The sequence below is a fragment of the Triturus cristatus genome, chromosome 7 (assembly GCF_964204655.1).
Source record: "Triturus cristatus chromosome 7, aTriCri1.1, whole genome shotgun sequence".
Taxonomy (NCBI): domain Eukaryota; kingdom Metazoa; phylum Chordata; class Amphibia; order Caudata; family Salamandridae; genus Triturus; species Triturus cristatus.
In genome coordinates this window covers 934,279,017-934,295,146 of record NC_140590.1, presented here as the reverse complement: position 1 = coordinate 934,295,146, position 16,130 = coordinate 934,279,017, and the positions used below count along the sequence as shown (strand labels likewise).

General features: G+C 42.8%; 1 protein-coding gene across 8 annotated transcripts in view; it reads left to right on the top strand.

Moving 5' to 3' along the window:
* Positions 1-16,130, top strand: part of LOC146810867 (RUN and FYVE domain-containing protein 1-like) — a 516,661-nt gene that overhangs the window by 246,117 nt on the left and 254,414 nt on the right. For all 8 annotated transcript variants that reach the window (XM_085617892.1, XM_085617897.1, XM_085617895.1 and 5 more), the window contains 2 exons: positions 8,103-8,168; positions 13,942-14,011. In XM_085617892.1, the coding sequence (XP_085474018.1) occupies positions 8,103-8,168; positions 13,942-14,011 (136 nt within the window). The remainder of the gene's footprint in view (positions 1-8,102; positions 8,169-13,941; positions 14,012-16,130) is intronic.

Below are 16,130 nucleotides of genomic sequence, written 5' to 3'. Positions count from 1 at the left end.
CTTGATTGAAATAGTGGATGATAATGCTGATACGATAAATAATGGTAGTGTGGTCCCTACTCCCAAGCCTTTGTCAAGTATTAAGACTCGCTCAGCTAGTAATGTAAAAGGGGTTCCTGACCATCAACAATTAGCCCCTACTCTGAAAAAAAACCGTAGGGAAAACCAAAAGATTGCTGCTGGGAAGAATGCTAAACCTGGTCATACCCTTGTTTCTGCTTTAAGGAGGGATACACCCCCATGCCCTAAACCCCTAACCACTGAAACTAGGGCAAATCCATCACTATCTTTGGGGGCGCCATGTGTGGAAGTAACAGATACAGTATCATTTTGGGAAAAATTGGAAAGTATTGTAAAGAACCTATGTGACCCCATTTATGAAAGGCTAGGTTCCATTGAAAGCAGGCTTGTGTGTATGGAACTATAATTAGCTTCGGCTCATTCTCGGGGTGGTAGACAAGGCCAGAGTTCGCAAAAAGAATGCTCTAGTGTAATAGGTCACCGTACTGAGACCAACCCCACCACCAATAATCCAATTATTAGTCCCGTGACAGACAATCTTCCTATCCCCCTGGAACCCCAACCTATCTCAGCTGTGGATACCCGGGTAAGAGATGAACATCTCCCTCCATGTCCGATATTAAATAGTTCTAGGGCAGGTAGAGTTAGAATTGATAGGCAGCCCCCTCCTGCCCAGCCTTTAGTACAGGCATCACCAGGTCTAATTGATTTACATCTACCCCCCGAAGCTGCCCCCTATGTGGTGATTTTAACTGGGGTTCCACACCTGGTGAATGGAGCAAGGGAATCCTACTGGGACTTAAAGAACAAATGTACGCACTGGCTTAATGCTAAGCGACCATTGCCGGCCCATATGTGTGCTGAAATTGTACATGTTAGGCGAGTAAATTGGGTGAGCAGAAGTCCCAAGTCATCTAAGGGGGATTGCATTGTTATTAATTTTAGGGACAGACGGTGTGTGGAGCATATTTGTTCTTGGCCCCAATATGACCCTTCGTCTTTGATATGTACAAGGCCATTGTTTTATTTCTATGTACCTATGTCCCTGCCCCTAGGTGGGATTATACGTGGGGGTCCCTTGATAACTGGAAGTACTTATGAGGACATAAGATCCACTAATAGATTTGACGTACTCTCTGGGCTAGCGGACTGCGACTGACTGACTGATGGCAGAGTACATCTTAATGGCGAAGTGTCACATGCAGCCATAGCGACTTTGGACAATTGTGAAAAATCATATGTGGCTTTAATGGCAGATGAGGGTATATGCCAAAGAGAGCCGCCTAGTATAGTTGATGGCAGAGATGTTAATACACCATTTGACCAAGAAAATATGATTGGGACTAGGGAACGAGGTTTCCAAGCTGAATGCCAAAACGAAACTTCTGACATTGAGAGTACCCCTCATCTCCCACAAGATGTAGCCCCTTCCCCTATATCAATTAGAGGGAATATTGAAGGGGGATCCTATTCTGTAGGTCATGTATTGTTTCTATCTTGGAATGTGGCGGGTATAGGTTCCAAACTATCTTCTCCTTTGTGGGCAGACTTCATCAGTAAGCATGATATCTGTCTTTTCCAGGAGACATGGTCACTTGAGCGTGTATTCATGTTGGGCTATCTGAATTTTTTTGTTTCAGCGGAGAAAAAGTCCAAGGGTCGGGCATCAGGAGGCTTGGTCATCTGGGTCAAACAAAGCCTGGAATATAAAATCCAACCCATCCAAATACAGAATGCTGATATATTGGGAGTTAGGCTGACCAGTTCGTCAAACCTCAAAATTGACATGTATAACGTATATGCAAGGGGCTTGCCAGGTGGGAAAAAATCTGAGGTGGTATCTGCATTAAGTACCTTTGTTGAATCTAGTCCTATTGATGTGCCCCCACTTATCGCGGGAGACTTCAATACGACTTTTGAGCCATTAGGCCCTCAAGATCTGTTTTTAACAGAGGAAGAGGACCTAAAATGGGGTGTCCCACAGCTTGAGACAAAGGCAGTTAGTAAGTGGACTGAGGCGGCCCTGCATCTGAAAGGGTTTTGCCTGGGCAACCAACTGAGGGCGGCCAATGGCAGAACTACATCAGATAGGATATGTAACAAAACGTATGTTAATGGTAATAGGGCAAGCAATATAGATTATGTCTTGGTCCACTTGAGGATGTGGCATACACTTGTGGATATGGTGGTCGAGACGCGGATAGAAAGCGATCACAACCCATTAGTCGCTATCTTTGATTTAGGAATGGGAGACAGAATAGATCAAGCTCCTGAAATGATAGGTCTGGTTGAAGCTCTATCAAACGATGAACGCCACCTTAAATGGCGTAATGTAGCAGAACATCCAGACCTTATAGGGAGCATTGAGTCCCATGTTGAAGAGGCGTTGACGTCAATTATGGAAGTAGACAATAAAGGTCAACCTCGAGTTGCATTTGAGAAAATCCATGAAAAACTAGTTGGTAAATTGAAATCATGTTTCTGTAGACCTTTTGTAGGTAAGAAAGTCCCTAGAAGCAAACAGGAGAGCTGGTATAATGCCTCCTGCAAACAAGCCCGTACTGATCTGGGACTTGCTCTTAAAACAAATGACGCAAGCAAGATTAAATTAGCTCGCAATACTCATAAAAAAATCCTATGGAAAGCCAAAAAGGAATGGAATGAGTGTGAGTGGCAAGACCTAAAAGCAGCATGTGTTGATAAAAAGCCAGAAAAAATTCTGGGATATTTTTAAATGGAAGAAGGGCGAAATTATTGACAGTCCTCACAATCATGTTCCTCAGAGTTCCTGGGTAGATTTTTTAAGTCACAATATTCAAAAGGCGTTGAGGACGTTAGAATGCCTCACCAGGAGAGGCCGTTTTATAATACCCCCGTGTTTAGTGTTGAGGAGGTTGATATTGCACTTGATATGGTTACTCAGGGTCGTGCACCCGGCATGGATTGTATCCCGGCCGATGTATTTCTGCACAATAGAACGAGATGGTCTGTATATATTACCTACCTAGCTAATGCTATAGCTCAGGGAATGATGATTCCCCATTCCTGGAAAGGTGCCGAAATTGTCCCAATATATAAAAAAGGGGACAAATCGTTGGCTTGCAACTATAGGCCCATTAGCTTGATAGATGCTTTACAAAAAATCTTGGGTAGGCTGGTTCTGGGCAAAATCCAGACCTGGATGGAATCCAACAATGTTTTAAGTCCACTACAGGCTGGTTTTCGCCCAAAAACCAGCACTATTGATCAGGTCTTTAGGTTTATTGTCCTCTATTGGAGGACAGTAGTCTTAGAAAAAGGGGTTCTGTACGCCGTGTTTGTCGACCTACGGGCGGCATTTGATTTCGTTCCACGAGACAAGTTGTGGCAAGTATTGGAGGATTTGGGGATGGCGTTGGAGTTGTTGGCATTGGTCGTCCGCTTACATGAGAACAATTTTGCTCGGGTCCGGTGGGGACGGCAGGTCGAGGTAACGGAGTCCTTCCCCGTGGAGCGAGGAGTACGGCAAGGTTGTGTCTTGGCACCGACCTTGTTCTCGCTCTTCGTGAACGGGGTGGCAGAGTTCCTCTCCCGGGTCCCCTCTGATGCTCCAGCTATGACGGGCACTCGTATTCCTGTTCTCATGTTCGCGGACGACACGCTGCTGATTTCTAAAACTCCGAGTGGCCTACAGCTTACCCTCCGACGCTTTGAAGAGTTCTGCTTGCTTCGTGGCTTGGAAATAAATGTCTCCAAGACCAAGTTCATGGTCCTTAATGGCCCTAACCCATGTAGAACTTACAAACCCTATAGTGGTGTAATTGTTATGAATGGCTTTCCCCTGGAACAGGTGGATGCCTCCACTTATTTGGGAGTGACATTGCAGAAGAATATGCGTTGGAAAAGTCAACTAGACTTCTCTATTTTGAAGTTCCAACAACAGACAGGTTTCCTTCTAAAAAGATTTAAAACCTCGCAGACACAGCCAATAGGCCCACTCTTCGAAATGTATTCAATGAAGATACGTAGCTCATCTTTATATGGTTCTGAGCTATGGGGGTTTGGCAGTAATCCAAAACGTTTGAATGCTATGGAGAGCGAGTTTATACGGAAAGTTGTTGGTGTTCCACAAAGTACTCCCTTGTTACCTCTGTTCTAGGACCTCGGCTTGAAAACCTTACAAGACACTGCTAATTTACCGCCATTGCTGTATTGGCGTAGGGTCTGGTCAACTGAGGAGCTTAAGCACTATGCTTTGGGCTTAAAAGAAATAATGGAGAAAGACCTCTTCCATAAAATAGACTGGCTGAGGTCTATTAAACTACTACTTTACAGACTGGGATGGAGCAACCTATGGGATGATCCTCAAAATGCGGTCTTCCCTTCAAAAGAAATCATTAAAGCCAAGTACTGGGAATTTATAGCTATGGAATCCGTTTCAAAGGGGAGCATATCCCAGCTAACAGCTAGATACCTAGAGATTAAGACTCACCCTAGACAGGAACTTTTTTGGGGCTTAATTGAAGCACCGATTGATCGCAAACTTTATTTCCAGTTTAGGATAGGTACCCTCCCTATCTGTTCTTTTACATGTAAATGGTCTAAAGGTTCCCAGGACAAATGTCCTAAATGTAGGGACACGACTGAATCCCTGAGTCATTTTGTTTTTTTTTGTCCTCTCTATGAGCTCCCACGTAAAAAATGGGTATTACCCGTTTGCCGGCTCTTAGGTACCCGAAGGCACGAGGAGGCACTAAGAATCTTGTGTTCAGATCCGAGCCCGATAATTGCAATGGCAATGGCAAAATACATAAAGTGGGCTTAGATATTACGGCTTAGACAGATAAATATAACGCTCAAGGAATAGGCGCTCGAATGTAGTTATGTATTTACTCATTCTTCATTCATTGACTTACTTGCTTAAATCAAATTAAGTTGAAACGTTTTTATTTAATTGGATGACTAGACATTAATGTTATCTATTCAAATTGGTGAATAGCGTAGGTTTAAGTATAAAAATTGTGTGCCTATGATATTTTGTTTTAATATATGTGTATGCAGATGGTTGATGTATGATACTTTCATGACTTAACTGTCGAATAAAGTTTTCAAACGAGTCAGAGGCAGATCCCTCTCCTTTCCCCACCCAGATCTCACAGTAGTGACAGATGCATCTCTTCTGGGATGATTGCGGCCACCTGGTAGAGGTGGAGATCAGAGGACTCTGGTCTCCGGTGGAAGCCAGGCCCCATATCAACCTGTTGGAGATTCAGGCGATCCGATTGGCACTAAAAGCCTTTTTACCGTCCATCAAGGGAAGGCTTGTTCAGGTGTTCATGGACAATACTACCGCCATGTGGTACTGCAACAAATAGGGTGGTGTGGGGTCTTGGACCCTCTGTCAAGAGGCCCTGCGTCTCTGGACTTGGCTGCAACAGCAGGGCATTTCCCTGGTGGTTCAACATCTGGCCATTTCTCTGAACACCAGAGCGGACAAACTCAGCCGACAGTGCCTTGCGGATCACGAGAGGCGTCTCCATCCGGAGATGGTGCAAGGACTCTTTCAGCAATGGGGAGAGCCTTGATTAGATCTGTTTGCCTCTGAAGAGAATGCGCAAAATTGCTGTCCGCAATTTTACGCATTGGAGTTTCCAAGGCAACACTCGCTCAATGATGCTTGTCGTCACAAGTGGCACTCAGGCCTCCAGTACGCCTTTCGGCCCATACCACTCCTGCCTAGAGTGCTCAAGAAGATCAGGAGCGACTGGGCACAAGTCGTTCTTGTGGCTCTAGACTGGGCATGTAAAATCTGGTATCCTGAGCTTCTGGTAATGAGCATCGATCCTCCGATCAGGCTGCCCTTTCGGGAGGATCTTCTGTCGCAACAGCAGGGGAAAGACCTCCCCCTGAAAAGGTCTACTCTCCTCCTCCTTGCATGGACATTGAGTAGCGACATTTGACAGCTTTTGACCTTCCTGCTGAAGTCTGCCAAGTTATCCTGGCAGCCAGGTATCCCTCCACGTAGTCGGTATAAACCTGCTGATGGACCAAATTTGTAAATATTGTACAGCAAGGTCTATTGAACCCTTATCTGCATCCTTGTCATATGTCCCCCTGTTTATTATTTCTTTGGCCCAACGGTGCTCTGCTCTGGGAACTCTGAAGGGTCCTATCTGCTTTTCTTCAGCTGCCAGATTAGCCTTCACTTTTAAAATCCCAGTTTGTGCAAAGATTTTTTAAGGGGTTAACCCACTTGTTTCCCCCTTCCCCTTTTATTATGCCACAATGGGACCTTCATTTGGTCCTTACCTTTTTAATGTGCGCACCATTTGAGCCGTTGCGCAAATGTCCTCTATGGCTGCTCACTATTGAAACAGCATTTTTAGTGGCAATCACCTCTGCCAGGAGGGTGAGTTAACCGCAGGCACTGTCTTCACAGCCTCCTTACCTGACCGTCTTTTTGGACAAAGTAGTACTCCAGACTAGGGCATCTTTTTTGCCTAAGGTGGTAACACCCTTCCATTTGGGACAGTGTGTTACTCTGCCCACTTTCTATGCACCTCCGCATCCTTCTGGACCCAAAAAGAGCATTATCATTCTACCTTGATCGCACGAAAGAGTTTTGGGTGGGTGAGCAACTCTTTATAGGGTACGTGGGAGCAAAGAAGGGGCGTGCAGTTCAGAAGAGGACCATATCACGCTGGGTTATCCTTTGTATTAAAATATGTTATGCCTTAGCAAAGAAACAGCCTCCTGAAGGCCTTGTAGCCCATTCCACCAGGGCAAAGGCCGCCACCGCAGCCCTCCAGCGTGGTGTTCCAATTGCTGATATTTGCCAAGCGGCCACGTGCGCGTCTCTGCACATGTTCGCCAGACACTATTGCCTGTATTCTTAGGTTTGCAGGGAGAGCCTGTTTGGCCGCTCTGTCTTGCAGGACTTTCTGGTCTAAAGTTTTTCCACAGTCCAACCTCTGGGGAAGGTATTGCATGGGTATCTGTTCGAACGTAAGATATCTGCGGCTAGATGTCTCGATCAGATGGACAAGTTACTTACCTTCAATAACACCTTATCTGGTAGAGACATAGTCGAGCTGCAGATTCCTTACTGACCCACCCATCCTCGCACTGCAGAATAGTTTTTAGTGTCAGGGCTGTTCCCCTTCAGGGCCCTAGTTTTCTTTTTTTAACACACCATAATCAGTCACTTCATGGCTCCGTGCTTCTGGCATGGAAAGTTGTGAAAAGTACTGACGTCAGCACGCCGGAGCGGTGGTTATATTGACGATGACGGATGTCACCACAACGACTAACACGACGACGTCATGCGGAATCGACTGACGCCATCTACCAGCTTGCAGGGGTACTGCTATTAAAAAATCTTCCGGCTCCAGCCTGATGCCTGGAAGTTCAAAGTTAAGGAATCTGCGGCTAGACTATTTCTGTACCAGATAAGGCGGTACCTTAGGTAAGTAACGGGTCCGTATTACTAAAGGAGCAGATTTATGAGTATTAGTCCTAGAGCTGAATGAATCGGACCCTCTGTTGTGAGAGGCTATATTTTTTAATTGATTTGGGGGAGGGGTGTTGGTGTGTGTGTGTTGGTGTGAGTGTGTGTGTTGGTGTTGTTTTTCTTCTATTTAAGGGTTTAGAGCCCGGGGTAAATATGGTTGGATGGTGCTACTGAAATCTTTCTTCCAATAAGCTGGCAGATAGCTGAGAGGCTTTGACTTTTGCCCTTAAACTATGCAGCGATTTAGGTCATGGTTTCAAATCCCGAAAAGCCAGGCTCTGGCTTGCATACCTCTGAGATTTGTAAATTGAGTACATTTACATTGGCTGATTGAAACTCCTGTTTGCAGCGGTTAGAAACCGCAGAAGAGCGGTATGAAGCACTATATATAAAAGGTCAATAGTAATTCTTTAAGGAAATTCTTCCAAATAAAGACGGAGTCTAATGTCTGTTTTAAGTGCACTATTACCTTTTAGCTTCTGGTTAAATCATTACTCGGGTATAATTGCATCGTTTCAGATAACTGCTGTATGCACTTTCATTAGTTGAGTACCCCTTCTTTGTAACAAAAATGATTTGTCTTTAAAAACAGAGAAGAAGAGATGACTGCCATCCTTGACCAAAAGCATTATTTGGAAGAACTGAATAGGCATCTAAGGTAAGACGTATTCTGCACGTGTAATTGTCAGTCTGGTCCAAATCAAAGAGCTGTAGTGTGTCTTCTAACCAACCAGAGCTGCGCTGCTAGTTTAAGAAATGAATTTCGAACAGCTCGCTCTCTCCCTGCCCAAACGGTGGTCGCCTGCTGCACAAGTGTTAGATTATCCAGTACTGGTGGAAAGCCAAATGATACCTGCTTCTCAGAAAACCTTTCCTGTGCTGAAAAATGGTAGTAAATATCGTGGAGAAAATAAACCCAGCATTCTCAGTCAGGTGTCCAGTGTCGCTCTATGAAATGTTGCCATATCCGGGAGAGTAAATTGTATGTGTTTCGTACCACAGAGGACAACCGATGTACGAAGGATTGGGTGGCAAAGCAGTTGCTATTTTTACACTGCGACTTTTTTTTTTGCGTTATGAAAGATGTGCTTATATATTCGGGGCGTAGTGCGGGCGCCTGCGACGCAAGTGTGCCCCAAACCTTCAAAGGCGGCCCCAGTCAGCCTTGGTCAGTGAATGTATGTGAGATGTGGGAGATTCAGGGCCCCTCATCACATTCTGCCGGGAGGCTCCATAATTCTGTGTGTTGCATCTGAATATATTGCATTGCATTTCGGCCATTCAGTGTCATTTGCAGAAATCCTGCCTCGTGTATATTAATGAGACGGGATCCCCTCTGTGAAGCCCAGCGAATGGGTGTGATTGTGAATGCAGTATAGGGTGCATACGGTGGATAGCAGGCCTCTGACTGCATTGACAAAATGCCTTCCTTACAGCATTTGTCCCTTAAAGTGGCAGGGGAGTTGTAGAATACAAGCTTTGGCTGAGCCAGTTGTTCTGGCCATAGCAAGCTGGTGCAATTGTTCTTTTACTGTTTTTGAATTTTTTTATTGCAAGCTTGAGCCACAAAACTAAAATAAGAAACAAAAAAAGAAAACCTGCTCTTCCTAAACGTGGCACCATGTGTTTATGGTGGTCCTTTTCTACAGCAGACGTACTTAAAAAAGTTATAGAAACCCTTTTAGTTTTTATGCGCATCACAGAAAAATAATTCTTATTGGCGCAAAGAAAGGGCACTATTGGCTTTGAATTAATGTAACCTGAAGTCAAAGTTTAAGCTTGAAAAGAAGATAAAAAAATATAATCGGGTAAAGGAAGAAAGGAAGGAATGAAAAAGATATTGGCAAGGAAAACTAATGGTCCAACTGAAGCACATTTGTTTTCGGTGGATGTACATGTGACAAAATGCAATCCCTTCCAGCGAAATGCACCAATGATTGAAGTAGGCTCACCCATTGCCCTATGCTGTATGCTGTGTTCAGAAGCAAAATGTGAATGACATCTGAATAGACCAATGGATGAAAAGGGCTGATCTAAAGACCCTCTAGCTATAAATTATAATGTATTACATTAGGCTGCTAGTCAACTAAAGATGATTCCGAGCCAGACCTTAAAATGTTATTGATACAAAGTTGTGGTGTTCACAGTAATTTCTGGACTGCTGTGTTATTCCTTCTGTGTCCAAAGCCTACATTCACAGAGTTACGGTTGTCCTGCACAAAGTCACAAGACGGGAGGTGGTGTGTCTTTCATGCACCTGTTCCTTATGAGTTAAATCTATTTACGCTTTTTAATAATTAATATCCATTACAACTTCGGTTTTTACATTTGGAAACATGTGTTTTTTTGGACCCCACAGTCCTTGTGACTGCACAATCTTTTGTGCATCATACTTGAAATGACGTTCATCATTTGCCGCAATCTGACAAAATATAATGTTTCTGCCAAGAGACTTAAGATTTGTACAGTGCTTAGTGAAACCTTTCTAAAGTCTGCCATTTATTTATGCTTCCAGTGTTCAAAGGGCAGTCTCAGTTTGTGTTGTAAAATCTCTTGTTTCAAAAATATAAATTCTCTTATTTTACCATTCATTCTGCTTGTCAAATTATAAATGACCATAATTTTATAAAGTGTTTTGTGTGTGCTTGAACGTGTACCATTTCTCAGTAATAGGCACTTGGATCCCATGTTTCCATGAGAAATTTAAAGTGTGATGCTTTACGTACCGATGCTAGTTCAGGCAATACTGTTAACACAGGCAGGTGTTCGTTGAAAAGAACAAAGTGTGAGTGTAGTGATAAATACTGGGAGTTTAGTTTTATTGTGAAATGCGCTTGATTTGCTTTATGCAATATAGCATTTAACTCTAGGTGAAGGAATTCTCTGTACCAGCTCCCACATTTAGCGTTTACAATGGTCCTGGGAATGGACATCCTATTAATCCCTCTAGTTAGCCTAATGGTCAGATCCTCCTCCCTTCCTCTTAGAACCCCCTGAAGAATCCCCCACGTTGGTTTCCATCAGTGAGTCTAGAGATCCGCGCTAGACTGTGCCAACAGCATCTCCCTTAAGGTCCCAGTCTTCTACCCTTACATGCTCAAGTAATTCCATAACACAGCAGCCGTTCCACCGTCAAACAGTGGACACATTACTCCAGCCTTGCAAGTGTTCCACTGGCTCGCAAACTCCAGACTTCTGTGTTTCAAGGGACTCTGCTTTGCATATTGGACCGTCAATAGAGTTTGCCCTATTCCTGCAACAAAAACTTCAAACCTACGTACTCAGAAATCACCTAAAGTCAAAAGTGGCACTTCAGAAATTCAGAAAAAGCTGCATAACCAATGTAAGAAAGTAGGTTATTGATTGCGGTTGATGTTAGTCTACAGTTCTAAAGGAAGTTAAACTGTTTCTTCCAGAAAGCAACTTCAGAATTGCTGTTGAAGCCCTTGTACTCTTGCATCTGGATGGTGGTAACACCATGCTCCATGGCCTCCCAGACTCCAAAGTGGCACCTATTAAGGGCATCCTACATGCGGCAGCATGTCTCATTTTAGGCTTAAAGAAATATGATCATGTGACCCCCATTCTCATGGATATCCACTGGTTCCTCATGCCAGCCCACATCATTTTCTAAACTTTTTGCATTTACAAAGACATCATGACTAGTTCACCCACTTGGAGACAAGTTCACCATCTCTGGTGGTTCTCACCACACCTGTAGCAAGGACATTGTCAGACTGCAGACTAAGAAGAGTAGGAAAATACAAAATCTCCTATGCATGTTTGGATACTGGAAACAGCCCGATGTTGAGCCTGTTCATGTCCTGATCATGTTTGTCGACTAGAGGCCTCTCGACCCAGCAAAGTTGGTCACGAAGAACAGCCAGTATGTGATTCAGTCAACAAATGACTGGTTGTCTTTTTCTCTTACTTACTAATCATTTCAATAGTTGATGCTGATTGGCTGTGAGTTTAAGTTGGTCCCTGTGAATGCCTGGAAACCTGCTTCATAATATCTATCTAATAGAGACATCCAACTGCAGATTCCTTATCTTAGCATCCTCCCCAGGCGCCAGACTGGATCTGGAAATTTTTTCAGCAGTACCTCTGCGCATCTGTAGAGGGTGTTGAGTGACTCCGTATTGATGTTGTCTCCCGAATGTGATGTCAACAGAGACCATATAAGCCCTCCCCCGACGAGCTGATTGTAATTCCTTCTTTTCTACGCTAGTAACGCAAATCTGCACTGCAGTTCCTCCGGCTGTTTTTCAGCCTACTTCATGTTTTTTCATTGCCGCAGTGTGCCTTTTTCCACCCTTTTTCAATGTTCTTGGGGTTCAAGCCTTGTGAGTTATGTGGATGACAATTGTCCGCCCCGGACCCTCACTCTGTTTACATGTGGTGTCTGGGTGAGCACCATGACACTGACGAGTGCGACTCTTGTTGTCAGCTCCGACCAAAGGTGCGAAGAGAACATCGCATGAAGCTCCTTGCAGTGTGGATGTCACAGTCATCAAAGTCTTCTCATTGTCCTCAGTCTCCCACGCGCTATACAGACTGACCATGCGTCCTCTGTAGAATCCGTTTCTGCCGGCGTCATTCTCCATCGATCTTCAGAGGTAATACTCAGCGTAGGCGTTTTAAGTTGCGGTGCCTCCCGCCTTCGTCGCCTACCACTGGTCCCCGATCTTCTGTTGAACTGTCGGGGCATGAGTCTACCCCACTCCCAGTTTGGAAAGATATGGGGTTTTTGGAGGGAATATTATGGCCTAGACATTTGGGCCGAGTTTACAACTGGCCTAGCATGATAGCATAGAAGTGAATGACACCAGAGAATTAATAAGGTCTGTTGTTAGGTCAGTTAGCAATATAGAGTTGTAAGCTCTCTCATTGATGAGGTGCTGTGGTGGGACAATATGTATTTATACAACTCCTCCCATATTTTTATTGTTGGGATATACTCTTTTATTTCTGTTGGTCATAGCACACCCCATTTGTTCGGCCTTAGTCCATGTTGATTGACCCATTCTTAATTTTTGAAAGCACAAAACTGCAATTGTTAGCTCTTAGCTCTGTCAGGAAAACAATACATTTAGCACAAGGTCTTCTCCCATGCACATTTAATTGATGCTAAACCTAATTCGAAACCCATGGCATCACTTATGATTTAGAGAGATAGAACATATGTCCAGCATTTCCCCTCCAGGCAGTAGAGCATAGTGTTGTGATTCAGCAAATGTATTGTATAAGCACATAGAACCAAACACTCTACATGGTTTTAAAAGCTTTAATAAGTGATGCTGTAGAAGAGCCAAAGCAAACACGCACCCCCAGTCACAGATCTGGGTTAAATCCATCATCATTCTTTAGCTCACTTTGCCACCTCAGTTCAGACCCAGCTATATGCAAATCAGTCATGACCCTGTGCCTCATGGTAACAGTCCAGACCGAACTGCCAAGCCAGGTCTTCCCTGAACCGGAAACAAGAATCCTGGGACCTGTTTCTGGGTAGCACCCTTCATCAGCCAGGCTAGCTTGAATCCAGTGGCAAAGTGAGCAAGAGCCACCATACAGACAAATGCATCTAAAAAGTGTGCCTGCATCCACAGTTGCTATAATAGCCACAGCTTCCCAGGAAGCCTTCCAATTTAAACTTTGAGACAAAAAATATCACCCAAATACTGATAATCAAACATTGCCCGAAGTTGTTTCACCACAGACCACATACGGTCAAATGTTTTGCTGTATCTTTTCCTTTTAATTTGCCTTTCACAAGTTCAATCACTTCAGTATTGTTTATATTAATTGTGCTGATGCTTATTGTACAGTAGCCAACTAGGGCATCTAATTACCTTTCAAGCTTAATTGGCACATGTCTAGGATGACCATCACATGTGTACTTCAGGAGAAAACTAATAGTTTGAAAGATGTGTTTAATAAACAGTGGCTTAGAATTCTCTTAGCATTCTAGATTAGATTCACCCTGTATACCCTTCTTTCCTCAATTATTCAATTACTCATTATTGTGTTGCACTATTTGCCTACAGCCATAAAGAGGAGTCAGATGACTTCTTCCTGTTCTGTTTTTTTTGGGGTGTTTATTTTGTTGGTTTTCCGTGGTGCTCTTTGCAGCGAGTGGTACTATACTCTCCCAAAGATAAAAAATAAAAACCCTTACATTCCCTTTATCAGCTGTGATTTTAGGAGCATACTGTTCCTGTTGCACTTTTACTTGGAACTAGACTTTTCATCCTTCTCCTTCTCAGTTGTAATATGTTGCTTTGATGGTTACAATCCATTTGAGACTGCATTTCTTAGCGTCTCAAAATTATCTGAGCTCTCGGAACAAACGTGTTGTAAAATATGCCGCTGGATATCAGGAGTTAATTTCATTTGAATTATACCATTCTTTCTAAATTTTGTTTTTACAGTTGCACTGTTGGTGATCTCCAATTGAAGATAGATAATTTAGAGAGGACCAACTCAAAATTGCTGGAGGAGGTTTGCAAATAATATGTCTTTGTTAAAGTATTTGTTTGTGAAATTATGCATTACAAGAATATCTTAATTTGTTTCAATCATGTTGATTTTAAAAGGTATAAGATTATACATTATTATATAAACATAGTTGATTTATGGGTTAGTCCTTCATATGTATATAGAACATATCCCCAAGTAAGTATTAATTGCTCTCTGAACTATAAAAGTGAGAACTAATATTTCTCTTAAAGTGTGGTCATTATATGTGATCCTGATCAATATAGTGTTATCTGTGCCTCAATTACTATGTATGATGTAGGCTCTGACTCGGGGGGGGGGGGATAATTAGAGTATGTGCTGTGGTGGGCAGTTAGGCACAGTCTTGCCACAGCAGGTAGATGGAAGCAAGTAATACTGAACAGTCGGTAGGTAAGAAGGGGTTATTTTTATGGAGATGGCAATTATCAATAATGGCAGTCCAAGAGGAATAGAAGTACATTCTTGATTTAGAGGAACTGGAGTACTGTGTGGAGAGCTATGTGTGAAATAGGAGTCATAGAGAGAGGATAATTGTAATTGTAAATGGTATTTATTTTATGCCTACTACACCTGATAAGGCATTGAAGTGATTTGCAGTGAGTAGCATGATACTCCGGTACCCAAGATTAGAGGTTAATAGTTTTTTTCTATTAGTTGTGTTAGGTTTGTGCACTTGAAATTCTTCCATGTTTAATAGAGTTTAGAGTAGGGATACAATGGTGGGAATGGATTTGAAAGGGGAAATAAGTAAGTAGGTAAACATTTTGGAAAGAGGTTTGGAGGTTCATAGTAGTTGGAAACGTTTGGGAGGAGTCGGAGAGAGAAGGTATGGGACAAAGGTTGAAAGGAGGTGAGTGTGTGTGTGTGTGAGTGAGTCAGTGAGTGAGTCAGTGAGTTGAGTCAGTCAGTCACACTTGGTAAGGTTTTATTGGCTGAAGAAAACTCCTCTGTATAAATACTGTGCATTTAACAGCAATATTTACATGGTCGGATGTACACATTTATCTAGTGATGAAGTATGCAAAATTCTCATGACATTTACTAAAGTTTCAGTAGCAAGCATAAACTCCACTATATGCACCTATATGTACACTGAAGCAGCAGTTATGGCATTGTATCATATATACGCATGTATCTTGTGCTGTGATATACATTTTTCCATTTCAATAAACATATCTGCTTATAAAAGGAAGCATAGTCCAATGTACAATGACACATGTATAATGACAACTTCATCTCTACGACGTGAGAAGCATACTTTGTCATGTCTGTGAATACTGTTGTGGTACACTGTTGTGTTGTGACTATAGTTATGTCTGGAAGAGCAAGCTCTTGATTAATATTCTGAAGGTAAGATGGTTGTCAATTGGTCTTGTGTGTGGGTAGTAAATTTCATAATTTGGCTGCTTGAACAGAGAAACATGTACCAGCCATGGTTTTTTTCTTGTATGTAGGTACACTGTGGCAGGAAGCCATTTCTTGAGCATAGGTTCCTTTGTTGTATGTATTTGTTGATTTTCTTCCTGAGGAAAATTGGTCCTTTGCCTTGTATTTCTTGGTATGTGACACAAAGCAGCTTGAAGGTGGTTCTTCTGACAACTGTTAACCAGTGTAGGACCTTCACCGCAGGAGAGATGTTTGATTGTGGGTTTATCTGTAGGAGTCGTCTAGCAACATAAGAGGGGATGCACCCAGCATGCACCAAAGGGAAGAAAGAAATAGGGAGCATAAAGCTGGGGTGGGAACCAGGCACCAAGTGATTGACCTACCCCCCTCCACTACAACGCAAGCTTTTTAACGAAAATGGCTTTACAGTGAAAGTCTTTTACAATGAAATTATTTACAACAAATATGGCTTTACAACAAATGCCTTTACCACGAAATTGTAAGTATTTAACAAGTAAGTATAAACCCTTTTTGAATATATATGGGTTGATTTTTATCTGTAAAATACTTACATATTTGTATATATCAACGATATAAATACATATGAATTTTTCTATGTATCAATATATATTCCACCAAGGCCCGCCCTTTTACTTCATTTCGGCGATTAAAGAGAGCACGAACTCCACTAAACTGGTGTGTTTTTCTTTATTTT